This window comes from Neopsephotus bourkii, unplaced genomic scaffold (assembly GCF_033783945.1).
Source record: "Neopsephotus bourkii isolate Nb327-2 ecotype Australia unplaced genomic scaffold, CSIRO-AGI_Nbou_v1 NB_1638, whole genome shotgun sequence".
Classification (NCBI taxonomy): domain Eukaryota; kingdom Metazoa; phylum Chordata; class Aves; order Psittaciformes; family Psittacidae; genus Neopsephotus; species Neopsephotus bourkii.
In genome coordinates this window covers 11,377,256-11,392,081 of record NW_026902113.1, presented here as the reverse complement: position 1 = coordinate 11,392,081, position 14,826 = coordinate 11,377,256, and the positions used below count along the sequence as shown (strand labels likewise).

The window sequence follows — 14,826 nt, the reverse complement described above, 5'->3', positions numbered from 1 at the left end:
TCAGGGCTTTTGTCTTTGTATCATTCTGTGGGCTGGTAACAAGTCATCAGGTTCCTCCATCCTTCTGAAGAGCCTCAGCTACTTCAGAACTGCTTTTTGATGAGTTATTTGCTTGCCTAGTAGGCCTGGAATTATTTTTGAGTAAAAGATTGTCAGATAAATTAGTAGCTATTGTATTGCTGTTTTCATTTACATACTCAATCTTCTTTTCTTCTGGTAAATTATGCATGAGTGCTTGTGTATTAATCATTGCAAGTTCTTCATCAGCAACCAGGTCGTTCTCAGGAAGATGGACATTTTCTCTCAATTTTTTACAGGGGGCGACATGACCAATATTCTGTTTTGTTTCTTTTGATGAACTGCTACGCTGTAAACCCAAACTTCGTGGTGGCTGAAATGCTCTTCTTAAAGATGGAGAAATTACTGAATACATTGGTGTCAGTGGTGGAGGGGCGGGTATGCAACTAAGGAAGTCCATGGCTTTTCTCTTCTTGCTGTTTTTGGGATGGTCATCATTAACTGTAGCAGGTGAAGGTGTTTTTGCTGACCCTCTTGTGACAAATTTCATATTTGGTGTGCTAGTTGACAGAGGGCTTGGATGCTTTATTTCAGTTTTAGAAGAGATCTAGTTAAAAAAAAAAAAGTTTTATGTTGAACAGAATGTCCTATTTCATTAGCTTCCTCAATTACTTCCACAAAAATCGCATTTTTCTACCAGGTTTTCCCCTCTATGTCATCATTCATGTCAAACTTAACTTTCATTTGATACCTTCTGATGGTGCCCAATACTATTTTTCAAGCACCGATGCTTGATAAATCACTGCTTACATGTACATTAACACAGTTCACTTACATTCTGTTTCTGAGATCTAAGCTAAATGTATGGGAATTTTCCCCTGCCAGGTGGTAGGAAACCAAAGCACTCATAAAAAAGGAGTTAAGTCTTCTACGGCATTGGATATATCCTCAACCGGTTGTTAAGCAGAGAAAACAAGGAAAAAGATTTGAAGAAAGAAAGGGATAGAATTTAGACCAAAACCCTTGAGGATAACAATACAGGATAGACACTGCACAACAAATCATTCAAACTTATGCTTGAGAACCTTTAACATCTGTTTTAAGCCTGTTAACATATTTAATAAACAGATATAAACAAAACCTTCATAATTAGGTAGCACTCCCTCTGAATTAGAGAAGAATGCTTTATAAGCTTAAATTTAGTCCCTACTAATTGATACCACACTGGGGTGTTTCCACCTTCCTCGCAACTAGTGGCAAGGAAGATATTTGTTCTGACTGCGCTCAGTACTCACATCATGAACAACTTGTCACCAGCAGCCGTCATGGGAAACTCTAGTACTATTTAACTCTATCTTTGTAAAGACTTACATAAAACGTAAATATTTACTAAGTGATACCTCTCCCCTTTTAATCCTAGAAATAGTGAAAGATACCTAGGAAAAGATGACCAGGAGGTAAATTCTCTAAGCAAACATAGGAACTGCAGAATGCTATGAAAAAAAAAAAGTAAAGATCAAGATTTTTCCCTCCTGTGACATCGCTGTCAGATAATCTTCACAGTGGGACCAAGGAAGCGATAAACCATCCATATGGAAAGAATGACTCATTTTACTCATACAAAATTCTGAATATTTAAAGTGTGATGTGAAAACACAGGCCATAGGGGGAGGTTTTTATGTACCACCTGGAGGAAGAATAACCTACAGTTCCTCCTGGGGTATAAGCACAGAGAAAGCTGATCATCTTGCATTGTCCTGAAGATAATGTATGGAGCAGACTGAAAAGTGAGACCATTCCCCACAGCTATCAGTGTAAAACTTGCTTATATCCTTACTGTATGTACTGTCTGTAAACACAGTATTAATTACCAGAAGCTTACCAAACTTTTATCCTCTGCATAAAGACCTGAGTTGCAGAAAGGAGAGGGGCATTCCAAGCCACATCTTTTAGTTAAACTGGGTGTAAGCAAGAGATTTTTTCGTAGCAGATTCATTAATTTACTTTCTGCATCAGAGCAAAAGGAGGCCACATTCTGTAAAGGAGAAAACAGTTTACAATGCAGAATAGTTGCTTTCAAATTGTGTGAGTCCTATATGCTCACAAAGTACTCAGGACTTTGTTTTCTCATCATAATCCCACTAGAAGTTTATTTTATATCAAACCAACAACTTTTAAGACTGCTGCACTTTCTGTGGAGGGAAGTATCATAGCCTCCATTTATTAACAAGAAAAAAATCATTTTGTATTTAAACTTATTTTTCAAGAAGTGTGAATGCGTGACCAGGACATGCTATTTAGCACAGCTAGAAAACTGAAATAATAAATTAAATCAGCAATTCAATATTGAATATATTCACTGAGCAAGACAGTAAATTCCAACTTTTAAAAAGGCTAGAGCCGAACTGTCCATGGCAGATTCCCTATCCACAGGTACAATATTTTTTGCTAGCCAGAGAAGATTCCGTGGCACATGCTAAAGACAGTGTAGGTTAAGGTGAATTGAAAAAGCAACCAAATGAAAACAAAACCAAAAGACATTCAGTAAGTGATACACTGAGCCAGGAATGTGCAGGAAAAGTGCATTAACATCCTACTCTGTCTCCCAGCATCAAATTCCTACCTTCAAAATCAACATTACGTGCAATACTTGTTTTAAAGATTTCTTAGTACTAATGGAATTTTTGGTGAAAAATGTAACATAGCAGCAGCTAAAATTAAACTAAAAATATACAGATTTACCTCTATTGTACTTCTCAATCCATTAACCTTCTCTAGAAGATAGCTTTCCTTTGGACTGCTTGAGAATACAGAAAGATCTCCAGCTGACAGCATAGGAATTTCTGAATTGAATTCTGATTGCCACTGAAGGTTGCTTGCAGAAATGAATGCACAGCGGACAACTATATCTTCAATAGCAAAGTGTCTGAGATCTGTCCAGATCTTTACTGCCACTAAATTATAGCTTTCATCAGATAAGTACACCACAGTAGTGCAACCTTAAAGCAAGAAAAAAGTCTGAATTAAACCTTTAAATCTGCAAGTAAAGGTTGATTACTGCTATTTGTGACTGCAAAAAAGTCACATACATCTTGAAAGAGAATTGATAAACGCAATATGACAGCCTATTTGCATGGTAACAGATGTTTCTTGCTTCATTCATATTCTACACTCTCTCCTTACCAATTACAGAAAACAACTCAAAGTCTGTGTTCCAGTGTTTAAAAACCAATCTTCCTATTGTGCTTTTCCTTTTCATTTGGAAGTGTATAGAAGAGTATGCACCTATCCCTCCCCATGAGCTCCAGTGCCTGCATTCCAAGACACTGCACACAAGAGAGAGCTCACATGCAGGATGCTACTTCTGCAGATGCTAAACACAGATGTAATAAGTTACGGAATTTATGGAATGAAAAAAAAAAAAAAGCCCCTCTTGAGCTTAGATCCTCCCTTACTAAATTCTTCCTGAGCTAACAAGTGAGGACAGTTTTTCTTTAGGAAAACAGAATTATCTGCCAGCATATAGCAGTGATGAGCTATATTAGCAGGTTTTCACAGGCCTGAGATGCAGGTACAACACCAAGATAATTTTGACTTTTGAAATAAAAAATTTACTACTTATTCAATGGGAGGACATGAATGTGATCCAAAGCATACCTGTTCTGCTAATAGAAATGACAACTCCAACTAAATCAACCTCAGCACATGGTGGCTGAAAAGAAGGATCTGACAAACTGGTGAAGTTTAGAGCTTGCCTTGGAAAGAAAATCTGTGCCAGCACCTCCTGTGATACCTGAAGAAACACAACATTTTGAAGTATTTACACAAGATACTTTATAAAACTGATATATTTTACTGACACACCTTTATGCATTTAAACCACTTACTGATAGTTGTAGATACTGAGTTTTCTTTGTTGCTGTTAACTGTAAATTAGTTGAGTTTGACCTTGCTTTGGACTGTGATGTTGACAGATGGTAGATTCTGTACCGACTGCCTTCCTTTAGCAATGAATAAACATCTAGCAGTGGACGCCAGATACTCAGCATCACTCCTGATAATATCAGATTAAGATGTATTAGCTATGCAATGCTGATTTGAAAGCTTTTAATCAAAGTAAATCCACAACACTCCTTCCCACCTAAAAGCCCTAAACCAAAACCCAAATAAAACTGTTGTGTGTTGTATTAACACACATGCTAGAACTCTTCAAATCTACCTGTGCTGGCCAGTTACCATGTTTAGATAAAAGTTATTTATAATTTTCCAAGTACTAACCTTTATGTTTTTCTTGCTTTCTATAGTCTACCACACATAATTTCCATACAGTAGACACATCTCTTTTGGAACAACCATTTTCTTCCTGTGCTGCTGACTCTAAAGCCTTCTTGAATTCTTCCTGTATCTGAGTTTGCTTTTTATCACTCATTAACTGCCTGTAAGTATTCAAAGCTTTTAGCTGGTCTTCACTGAGATATCCCTATAACCAAGAGAAAAATGTATTTAGTATCTTTTATTAATTAAAAAATCCTGCCAAGATTTTTAGATAGCCTCTGTTTGCCTGTTACAAGCAATTTACTGTTCAATGGATACACTACTAGGACTTGACATAAGGTATGTTAACACAACAGGAGTCACCAGTCTTGACTGCTACTCAGCTGGTGCTCTGTTGTTGCAGTATTACATAACACACCGCTCATATGTGACAGTGAGTGAGAAGCCTGCTTAAGAGCACATAACTAAGGTGAATATTTAATATAACTGGCATGCTTCTCTGTTTCATAAGAAAGAAGAAATAACAGAGATACATTCTGTCAGGAGAAAAGAAGAGCTGCACCTCTCAGTAGGCTGCTATCTCTGAGCTAATATAGTGATCTACACTAAAATGCACCAGGAGTGTCACTTTTCTGACCAAGTCTTCAAGATCCAGATGCCTTTATATGCAGCACCATAGACATGATTAACATTGTATCACATAAAGTCACAGATCATTTGGCCTTGAGACTTGTAAAAGACAAGGTATGTATTTCATTTTTACCAACTGGCAGGCACTAATCACCTGCACCTTCATTAACAAAGGCATAAGCACTTCAAAATTGTGATTGAACTGGAACAGGGAATGAGAACAAGAACAGTACAATCAAACACTTCGGTGAAATGCATGCAAGAATATGAATGTGAAAGTGCAGACTTAGGAGATGAATTTAGTTTTCATATTTAGAAGACAAAGAAATAAAATTACAAGTAACTAACTTTTAATTGTGCTATATCCTGGATTTTTATGTCAAGAGAAAATAGCATTCTGTTTTATAATCCAATATATTAATAATCTATTTTAATTCATTTTTTCAATCTTAGTTTATTTAGCAGTAGGCACGCTGTAGAAAATCTCAAAAGGCAACAAAAATAAATAGTAATTTAATGGTTGATTTTAGCTGTTAGGTATGATATTGTAAATCATGCCACTAGCATTTCCCAATTAGCCCAGTAGGATCTACAGTTACCTCCATATAACCAGGATCAGATGCATTCTGAATTGCTTCATAAAGTTCTCCACCATCCTGCAAATTACGGATTTGCTGTCTTGTGACTATACGTGATCTCAGTGTTCTGCTGGTTCTCTCTGTTGAAAAAGCACCATTATGTTGCGTGCAACCAATACAATTTGAAAGTGAAAGAAAAAATAATTATGCAAGAAACATGGCAGTACATAGCTCTTGCCAGAATACAAATACAAACCACTTCTATACAGGAACTGATATATGTGTGCATATACATTCAGAAAATGCAAACAGAAAAAAATATCTCATTCATTCAAATACAACACAGATCAGAATATTTATACAAACTTTGGGGAAGCCAGTATCAGTGTCTGCACTTAAGAGAGGGTGGTAGAATTGAGGGGCTGCTATGAAATTTCATCAATAGTTGACCATATTTTCTGTATGCCTGTCACTTCCTGTTCTTCTCATACAGCAGAAAAGCCTCAAAGATACCAAGATCTAGCATTGTTACTTATGAGGGACTCTATGCTGAGAAAGCAGTTAGAGAACTTCTTGGTGTTACAGATCAGCATGAGAAAGATATATGGAAAGTGAGTGGCTATCTGGGTTGTAGATATGACCATATGAAAGCACAGGTTACTGTTAGTGATGGAATCCTATCTGTTTCTGGATAGAAAACCAACAACAAACCAAATCAACAGCAACAAAAAATATTAACACCCCATCCACAGAACTCCACTGAACCAAAACCAATAAAAACTCCTTCCAAAAACACAGACCAGAGTATTAAGACAGTTGGAATCCATAATCAGTGTGGCAAGAATCCTAAACCCCTTAATCCTCATTCCAGTTTAGCTGAGTCAAACCTAAGAGGAAGTAAACACTTTCTGTTCCAGCAGTGAGTTTCATGAAGTTGCAGCACTTAACAGCAGACCTGAAGCTACTGCTAGAAATCACTGGCACAGTGTCATACTGCTACGGAATCAGGATAATGGCTGAAGTTGGAAGGGATCTCTGCAGGTCATCTTGGCTCAAGTAGGATCACATACAACACACTGCCCAAGACCATGTCCAGCGAGCTTTTGCATATCCCCAAGAACAAAGATATCACAGCCTCTGCAGGCAACACTGTTGGTAACCCTACAGTGAAAAAGGGCTTCCTGATGTCCAGAGGGAACCTCCTGTTTCGGTTTGCATCCATTGCCTCTGGGCCTGCCACTAGGAAACACTGGGAAAGCCTGGCTCCATCTTTGGCACCCTCCCTTCAGGTATTTATGTCACAGATCAGATGCCCCTGAGCCTTCTCTTCTCAAGGCTGAACAGAAGCATCTCTCTCAACATTTCCTCTTATGTCAGATACTCTAACCCCTTAAGCATCTTCATGGCCCTTTGGCTCTTTCCAAACATGTCCACATCTTTCTTGTGCTAGGGAGCCCAGAATTGAACACAGCACTCCACATGAAGCCTCACCAATGCTAAACAAAGGGGAAGGATCACCTCTTTAGACCTTCTAGCAACACTCCTCAACTTGTCACCAGGAACCCCAAGACTTTTTCCAGAAAGCTGCTTTCCAGCTGGGTGGTTCCAAGCATGCACTAGTGCATGGGAATGTTCCTCCCCAGGTGCAAGATTTGCACTTCCCTTTCAAACTCCACAATGCTCTTGTCAGCCCATCTCTCCAGCCTACTGAGGTCCCTCTGGATGGCAGCACAATCCTCTATTGTATCAGTCCTAATTTTGTATCATCACAAACCTGCTGAGAGGACACTCTTCCCAGATCATTAATGAAGATGGTAAAACAGGACTGGACCAAGCATTGATCTGTGCAGTACACCACTAGTTACTGGCCTCCAAACAGACTTTATGCCACTGCTCACCATCTAGGTGCAACTGTTCAGCCACTCTTCAACCCATCTGGCTGCTCACCCAGCTCATGTGTCATCATCATCTCTATAAGGACTGTAAGGAAGGCATTGTCAAAAGCCTTACTGATGTCAAGGTAGACAATATGCACTGCTCTTGCCTTTTATCTACCCAAGCCAGTCATTTCACCAGAGAAGGTTGTCAGGTTCCTTAAACATGGCTTCCCCTGGGTGAATCTGTGCTGATTACTCCCTATCATGTTATTGTCCTTTACGTGCCTGGAAATGTTTTCCACGATTAGTTGTTTCATCACCTTCTTGGGTATCAAGGTAAGGCTGGCTGGCTTGTAGTTAGTTCTCTGGGTCCTTCTTCCTGTCCTTTTTGAAGACAGGAGACACATTTGCCTTCCTCCAGTTTTCAGGCACCTCTACCAATCACCATGATCAGAGCAGCCTCACAAAGACATTAGCTAGCTCCTTCAGCACTTGTGGGTTCATCCCATCACCAACAGACTTACGTATTTCCAGTTTATGTAAGCATTCTCTAACTTGATCCTCTACCACCAAGCGTATGTTGTTCTTGCTTCAGACTTTGCCCTGGTTTCTAGGGCCTGGGATTGCTGGAGGCTGGCATTGCTTGTTAAGGGTGAGATGAAAAAGGCGTTCAGTACCTTAGCCTTCTCCATGTTCTGTGTCACCAGGGTTCCTGTCCCATTTTATTGGTTCCACTAACCTCAGTATCTTCACAGTCCCACAATGTTTGTGAGGCAAGATGCTCAATCTCGAGTGTTCATGTCTACCGAGATACATCCTAAGCAGTGTCCACCTCTGGGTGAAATATTATGGTGTCAGGTCTTCAAAGAGAATGGAATTAACAGTTCTACAATTTTGTAGCACTTCCCTAAGCATCATCTCAGTGCTAATTTTTTAGTAGCCCAGCTACCAACACATTCAGGAAGAGTTTTCCGGACAGCTGAGAAGCCAAGAAAATAAGTATATAACTGTTTTGTACTGAAAGGTCTTGATACGTAGGAAGTAAAAAAACCTAAAACAACACAACACAAAGCCAACAACAAACTAATCTAACACCCTATCTCTGCTTCTCTATCACCACATAAGTTTTACCAGTTTCTTTAAACTCTTCTGTAAACACCAAAGTTTTTGCATTCTTGACACATATTCTGAAATAATGACAACTTTACCTTCATGCTTTTCATATTCTGCCTGGATTTTTGCAAACAGAGCTTCCAGTTTCTTTTGTTGACCCTCTGCATGCTTGGCAGCTTCCCTTTCTTCAGCTCGGCTGTTACGAAATACGTATGAACCAGCTGCTGTCTTTTCCATCCACTGAAATAAGATTAAAAAAAAAAATAAAAAATCAAACCCAGACATTTTTAACTTCATTTAACTTCCTTCTCATATTCACTGTTAAGTAAAAATGCTTTAAAAAAATGAACAGGCAATAGGTCGTAAGTTCTTTCAGTGTAATAGGTAGAAGGCAAAACCCCACAGCATTAGTTGTTAAGTCTTCACTTTAAAGACAGACAGAATGAATGCATAACCAAAACTGCATGATTCAACAGCTGAAGAAACCAAAGCTTATACTAATAGGTATCAATGACATAATTTAGAAGATAGCTGGATCCCACTGGCAGATACAGTAAGATATGAACCATCAAACTCAATGCTTAAAAATAACACCAGAACTGCATTCTATCCTCTACCCAATTTGCGCTTCCACATCAACTGTACTGTCTGTTTTAACACACTAGGTTATATGCTGTAAAAGAACTATGATGTTCTTCTCAAGATAGTCTTAAACCTTTTTCTACCTGAAATGGTTCCACAGGACTCCAGTCTTGTTCACAACCTTGCCTAATTTGAACAAACAGGTAAGCCAAACAAAGAGGATAGTGCTGCTGAAAGTGATCCCTTACCTTTCTCTTTGCTGCACAGTCCTATCTTCTTCTTTGTACTTGCTTTAGCACATACTGGATCTCATCAGACCACACTCAGTTTGTTAATTCAAAAAAACAGCAGTACGTTGTGGACTTTTTTTTTGTATTTTTTTAACAGAATTATAGAAGACTTTGGGTTGGAAGGGACATTTAAAGGTCATCTAGTCCAACACTCCCTGCAATAAGCATTGGCTAACTTTGTTTGGTTGTGTTTTTTATATTATTACTATGAGTTAGTTGCTCCTGGTTTAGTGAATTTAATTAGCTAAGCAACAGGATTAGGTGAGCTCCAGGTTTAGCATAGAGAAGCAACACGAGAATATAGTGAGAGCAGGATGAGAAAGGCCTGAAGGACTAATCCTTACGAAGAAGTGAATTGCTGAAATAGGCCCTGCATGCCATGCATTTCCTGCAGTATTCACAGTTTGACACCTTTAATTACGGTTACTGTGATTCCTATATTCCTTGACTCTTGAGTAAAAGAAGACAGACAGCCCATGTCTTCCTATTGTTTTGTTATGTTTGAGCAAGTCTCAGTGCTTAAAAAAGCCCAAACAAACAAATAAAACATCAGCACATGAATCTTTGACATAAAGAGATACAAAGCACCACTTCTCCCCAGCCTGGAAGCTATTTACTATTGATAGGGTTACAGACTAGTTCCCTTTCTGCCTATCAGGCAGTTCACATAGTGCTGCAATTTCCTCCATTAATGACATTTATTTATGATTACATAATGATCCAAAACAAGTATTGCTATTACCTTTGCAGAATTCATTCTACATAAATCAACAGTTAATATAACACTTCAGAAAGAAAACAGTAAAAAACCCCTTATGTGTAAATGCCAAGTTTAACATATGCTGAGAAAAGTTAACAAAATCTGAAAGTTGTATCCTGATTAAACTGTTAACATTAGGAGGATTACTAATTAAAAAAAAAAAGTTTCTTTTGTAGGTGGTATTGTCATAAAAGCAAGTAGTTAGAGTGAAGTCTGACCATACTGAAAATGTCTGCATATAAAGTGGTATTTAAAAGTTCTTCATTCTATTTTACACCATAATCACACTGTATTCTCAGTAACATTTTTAAGTTACAGATCTTACACAATATAGTCACCTATATGTAAGAAAAAGTAACCTTACTAATGGTTATAAATATTTAACTTTTTACAGGGATATGCATATTGATAGAAAAAAAAATGGGTTTTACTTCTACTTCAGAGTTGAAACTGTCAGTATTTTTTCTCCTTTAAAACAAGCACTGTGCTTTTTAGATTACAGAACTGAAGCTGAATTATTTCTGGCTTTTTGAAGCTGAAAGCAAAGACAACCAGAGATCCTGAGCACAAACTCAAGTTCTTCTTACAGCAGGATGCTCTAGTCCTGAAATATTCAATACACACACACAGCACGAACCACTCCTGTTTATTTTACATGTAACGGCATCTTCTCTCAAATTTTTTAGCTCTCCATACAATGGCATATAGCAATTAACTAACATGACTTTTACCTCATAAAACCTGTTAGATTAATAAAATAGCATACCTGAATAGGGTAAGTTCTTTGAACAACTACATCAATACATCCCACTGCACCACCCTCACTGTAAAGTGATGACAAAGGCAAAGGGAAAGGCCTGGGATCCGAGTGAAATCCTAGTTTTGCATGCCATCGTGCACAGCGAGTGCTGTTCGCCGAAATCTGAGCAAGTCAAATGTTGAAAAACTGTCAGCAGTAGGTCAAAAAGATATCCAACTTATTGTAACTAGAGGGAAGACTGTTTTCACACTGACCTTGCCAAGAATATCTCATTTTTGCACCTGAACATATCACATTGAAGAATGTATTTTAAACAGGAACCAAAAAATTTGACGAATTAAAATTCTCTAGGAAATGAGCATCTATGAGACAAGCCACTGTTTTATACCAGAAGAGCAAAAGTTTTATGCTGAAACTTCACCCAGCACTTTAATCACCCTCAAACAAGTTAAAGACACCTCTGCCCAAGCTCACCCTCTCATCACCTGTTTCTTCTCCCCCATATTCCACATTGCCAAATAAAGGAGCAGGAAAAACTTGGCAGAATTAACATTTTAAACTTGTCTTTCTATCCTATTGAGTGGTGTCAGCTATCTGGTGTCATGTCTTACAAATCTGGTTATTAAACTTCAAGAAAACTATGTATTTATAAAATCCTGAGAAAACTTTTTCTGTTTATAAAACATGGCTCAATTACACAGCATCTATAACATTTCTTGGTCACATCCAGTCAAGCTAAACTCATATTTTGTTTTACCTTTAACATAAGAGAATCTGGGGCTTCCAGTGGTGTACATCCATTTTGAGAGCCAACAAGTTCTGCTCCATGCACTATGATCTTCTGACCAACAGCCAGCCTTCTTCTATCTAAGAAAGCTTTGAGAGGTGGATCCAGAAGAGCTCTAATCCCATACCAGCCATCAGTAACTTCAATTATTGCTGCTGCTTTTCTACTTTCCACATTCTTATTGCTACTGCTAGGAGATACAACTGTGTTTAGCGATACGACTTTAGAGATACACAGTACAAGTGTTTTACCTGCTGCATCATCTCCTTCTGTTATTTTTTTGATTGCTGATCGTTTACTTTTATCAACTTCTAAATCATACCTAAAAAAAAGAATTCATGATGCTTCATTAAAGCAAACAAAATCCATCACATTGTTTTTCCTTAAAAACAACTGCAGCAAACTATAGCTTAATCAATTGACGTGATTAAGTACCACTGTAGGAAAGCAAATGTTATGTAGATTTTTGAAAATAACATTTTTAATACTGCTATGCATAAGTTTAAAAATACAAACATTCTGATAAAACAGTAAATGCAAGGTACAGGTGCTTAGTTTATAATATTATGATATGGAAAGCACACAGTATCACAGATTGTAACTCCAAATACACTGCTATACACATACCTATATTTCAACTGCAACAGCACCGTTTCTGGCGTCAAACATCTGTTAGCAAATTCATGTGGAAAAGAGACTTCCATGGCTGCCAATTTCCATACAATCCACCTATAGTGATTGTAAACCCAGGCCTCTGTTATTAGCTTGGGATCCACACCAGGAGTGTCACAGAGAGCTCTGCAGATAAATTGTTAACAAATTAATCTGAAACACACTTAAGATTTTACTTGCCTATTTTTCCCTGGCATTGTATTCAGTGTATATATACAGGCTACATTAAAAAAGGAATATTTATTAGAGTGAAAAGAGGAAGGTTACATTCCATAACCTGATCTGGTTATTGTTTGAATACTGCAGTTTTGTTCTCATATGCTTTGGCAGCATACGTGTGCAATGGTAAAGTCCTGAATTAACAGAAAATAGTAATATTTTATTGCTAACAGAAAACAGTAATACTTTATTTAATTGGACTATTTACACTGTTGGAGAATTCACAGAGATTTCCTAAATCGACTTTGTATGCTTCCTTTAATGGTCAGAGAAGATCTCCAACATTAGTCTACACAGTAAATTTACAATCCTACAATATCTCTACCTACACTAACAGAGACGTATTAAAAACACCCAGTAAAAGTATTCAGAGGCTTTAAAAGATCACTCTGTTGGATTTTATTCTAGGGGATAATTAACAAAGAGCACACTTGTCTTGAGTTCCTAGGTAGCAGTACCTGTAAAACTCTTTTTTTCCAGCTTTTCCCTCATCTGTAGGTATTAGCCATCCTCCATCAGCAAGCTGCATCCCATTTCCAGCTAATATATACTCCTTACTGAAGAAGTCTTTGATGAGAAACTGGAATGATTCTGCATTTGTGCTGTTAACTTGTATGCAATGTTTTGAAACACCGTACGTGTAAAGCTGCAAAAAAATTAGATTAAAAAGACAAAATAATGACAAAAAGCAAGAATTCAGCTGAATATCTGTTATAAATTCAGGTAAAAAAATGTAATTTCATATGTAATCTGAGGAGAATGTAGGAATTCCTAGCAACTATTTTAGCACAACAGCATCACAATGTCCTTTATAAGTGTTTAAAAACATTCAACCGATTTTGTACCATCACTGTACCAAAAGCAAAGGTCTTTGGATATAGACCTAGCTAATCTTGAATTTTAACTTTATCTCAAAAAAACCCTCTTCATATGGGTTAAAAGCCAATAACAACTATCATTGGTAGATTTTTTTTTACCTTGTTTGATGCTTCTCTTGTTTGATTATAACACTACAGAGTTGTATTTATGATCTTTATTATTTGGAAAGGTCTTTAAAACTGCGGATATGCAAAGCTGCTTAAATACTGTAGCAACTGGTCTAACAGTTACTGTAAACATCTCGAAACTGAAGAATGTATCTATTTAAAAGCTACTGAGTGTTTGTTTGCTTGTCTTAAGAACAAATGCCAGGAAAGACACACAGTAAAAAGTTACCAACATACCTCTTCAGCAGAATAAAAACTAGGAGGTTTCTCTTCTACTGCAGTTTTCAGAGAGATTCTGTTTCTTGCAGATGTTTTAATGACATAAAGACTGCCTGGCTGGGAGCCAATATGTTGCCTACATTTCTTTTTAATTCTCATTTCCTGCAGATCTCTGGCACAACGAAGATTTGTCATCATCTTAACCAGATCTGCAAAGAAAAAAAAAAATAAACCAGCAAACCCTTTTTTACAGTACATATAAAGATACACAGACTATAAAATCAAATATCGAAAGAAGCATAGGACAGTTTGGTTCTGAAGCACTGTGTGAAAGCAAATTTTTCATATTCTTAATGAACTTTGGAAAAGAGCTGCATATGATTTATTAGGAGTGCAATATAAAATACTAGGAAACTAATTACTTCCTAATTTTCCTGAACCACCACCAACACCACCTCCCCCCCCGCAAATAAAAAAGCTGAAAGAGAAGCTTCTTTTTACGTAAAAAAAAAAAAAGCCTGACCAAGTATGAAAAACCCTTAAAGGTTCAATTCTGATGGTTAGTATCCATAATAGTTAAGTAATCAGAATCTGAAAAAATACCTAAATTGCCATTTTCTAGGTCAGTGTCTACTGCATGCTGGATGCAGGACTGGTGGTCTTGAGGTTCAGCAATATTGTGCTCAGTTGTGATCTGATTTAATTCCATCTCTTTATTCATATCTTTGCTGATTGGTGAGTCACACCTTTTGCTACTGTGTTCACCTGTTGAAAATGTCAGCTTGGTTTTGAAGGGTGGAATAAAAGTTTTAGCAGTTTTGCCAGATTTGTACAATCTTCTTGTTTCTTCACTTTCTTTTGTTGTGGCCTTACATGGAGTAGAAACCCCTGAAGCACCATTTGAAGACTGACTTATTGCACAGTGCTGAAAAATGGCAGGTTTAGATCTGAATCCTTTAAAGTCCTGATCTGGTAGAGTAAGGGTAGGATTCTTGACTTCCTGTCGTTCTTTTGTAGCCCTACAAAGATGAAAACATTTAAACATACAGGTTTCAGCTTC

At 37.4% G+C, this 14,826-nt stretch overlaps 1 protein-coding gene across 1 annotated transcript in view; it reads right to left on the bottom strand.

Annotated features, from left to right (window-relative positions):
- The window catches only part of BRCA2 (BRCA2 DNA repair associated), a 35,847-nt gene continuing 21,021 nt past the window's right edge, over positions 1 to 14,826 (bottom strand). The window contains 15 exon segments of the mRNA XM_061374427.1: positions 1 to 58; positions 60 to 625; positions 1,901 to 2,053; positions 2,761 to 3,017; positions 3,676 to 3,811; positions 3,906 to 4,072; positions 4,297 to 4,498; positions 5,523 to 5,641; positions 8,587 to 8,731; positions 10,890 to 11,045; positions 11,641 to 11,992; positions 12,298 to 12,468; positions 13,020 to 13,207; positions 13,785 to 13,975; positions 14,370 to 14,785. Coding sequence (XP_061230411.1) covers positions 1 to 58; positions 60 to 625; positions 1,901 to 2,053; positions 2,761 to 3,017; positions 3,676 to 3,811; positions 3,906 to 4,072; positions 4,297 to 4,498; positions 5,523 to 5,641; positions 8,587 to 8,731; positions 10,890 to 11,045; positions 11,641 to 11,992; positions 12,298 to 12,468; positions 13,020 to 13,207; positions 13,785 to 13,975; positions 14,370 to 14,785 — 3,277 coding nt within the window.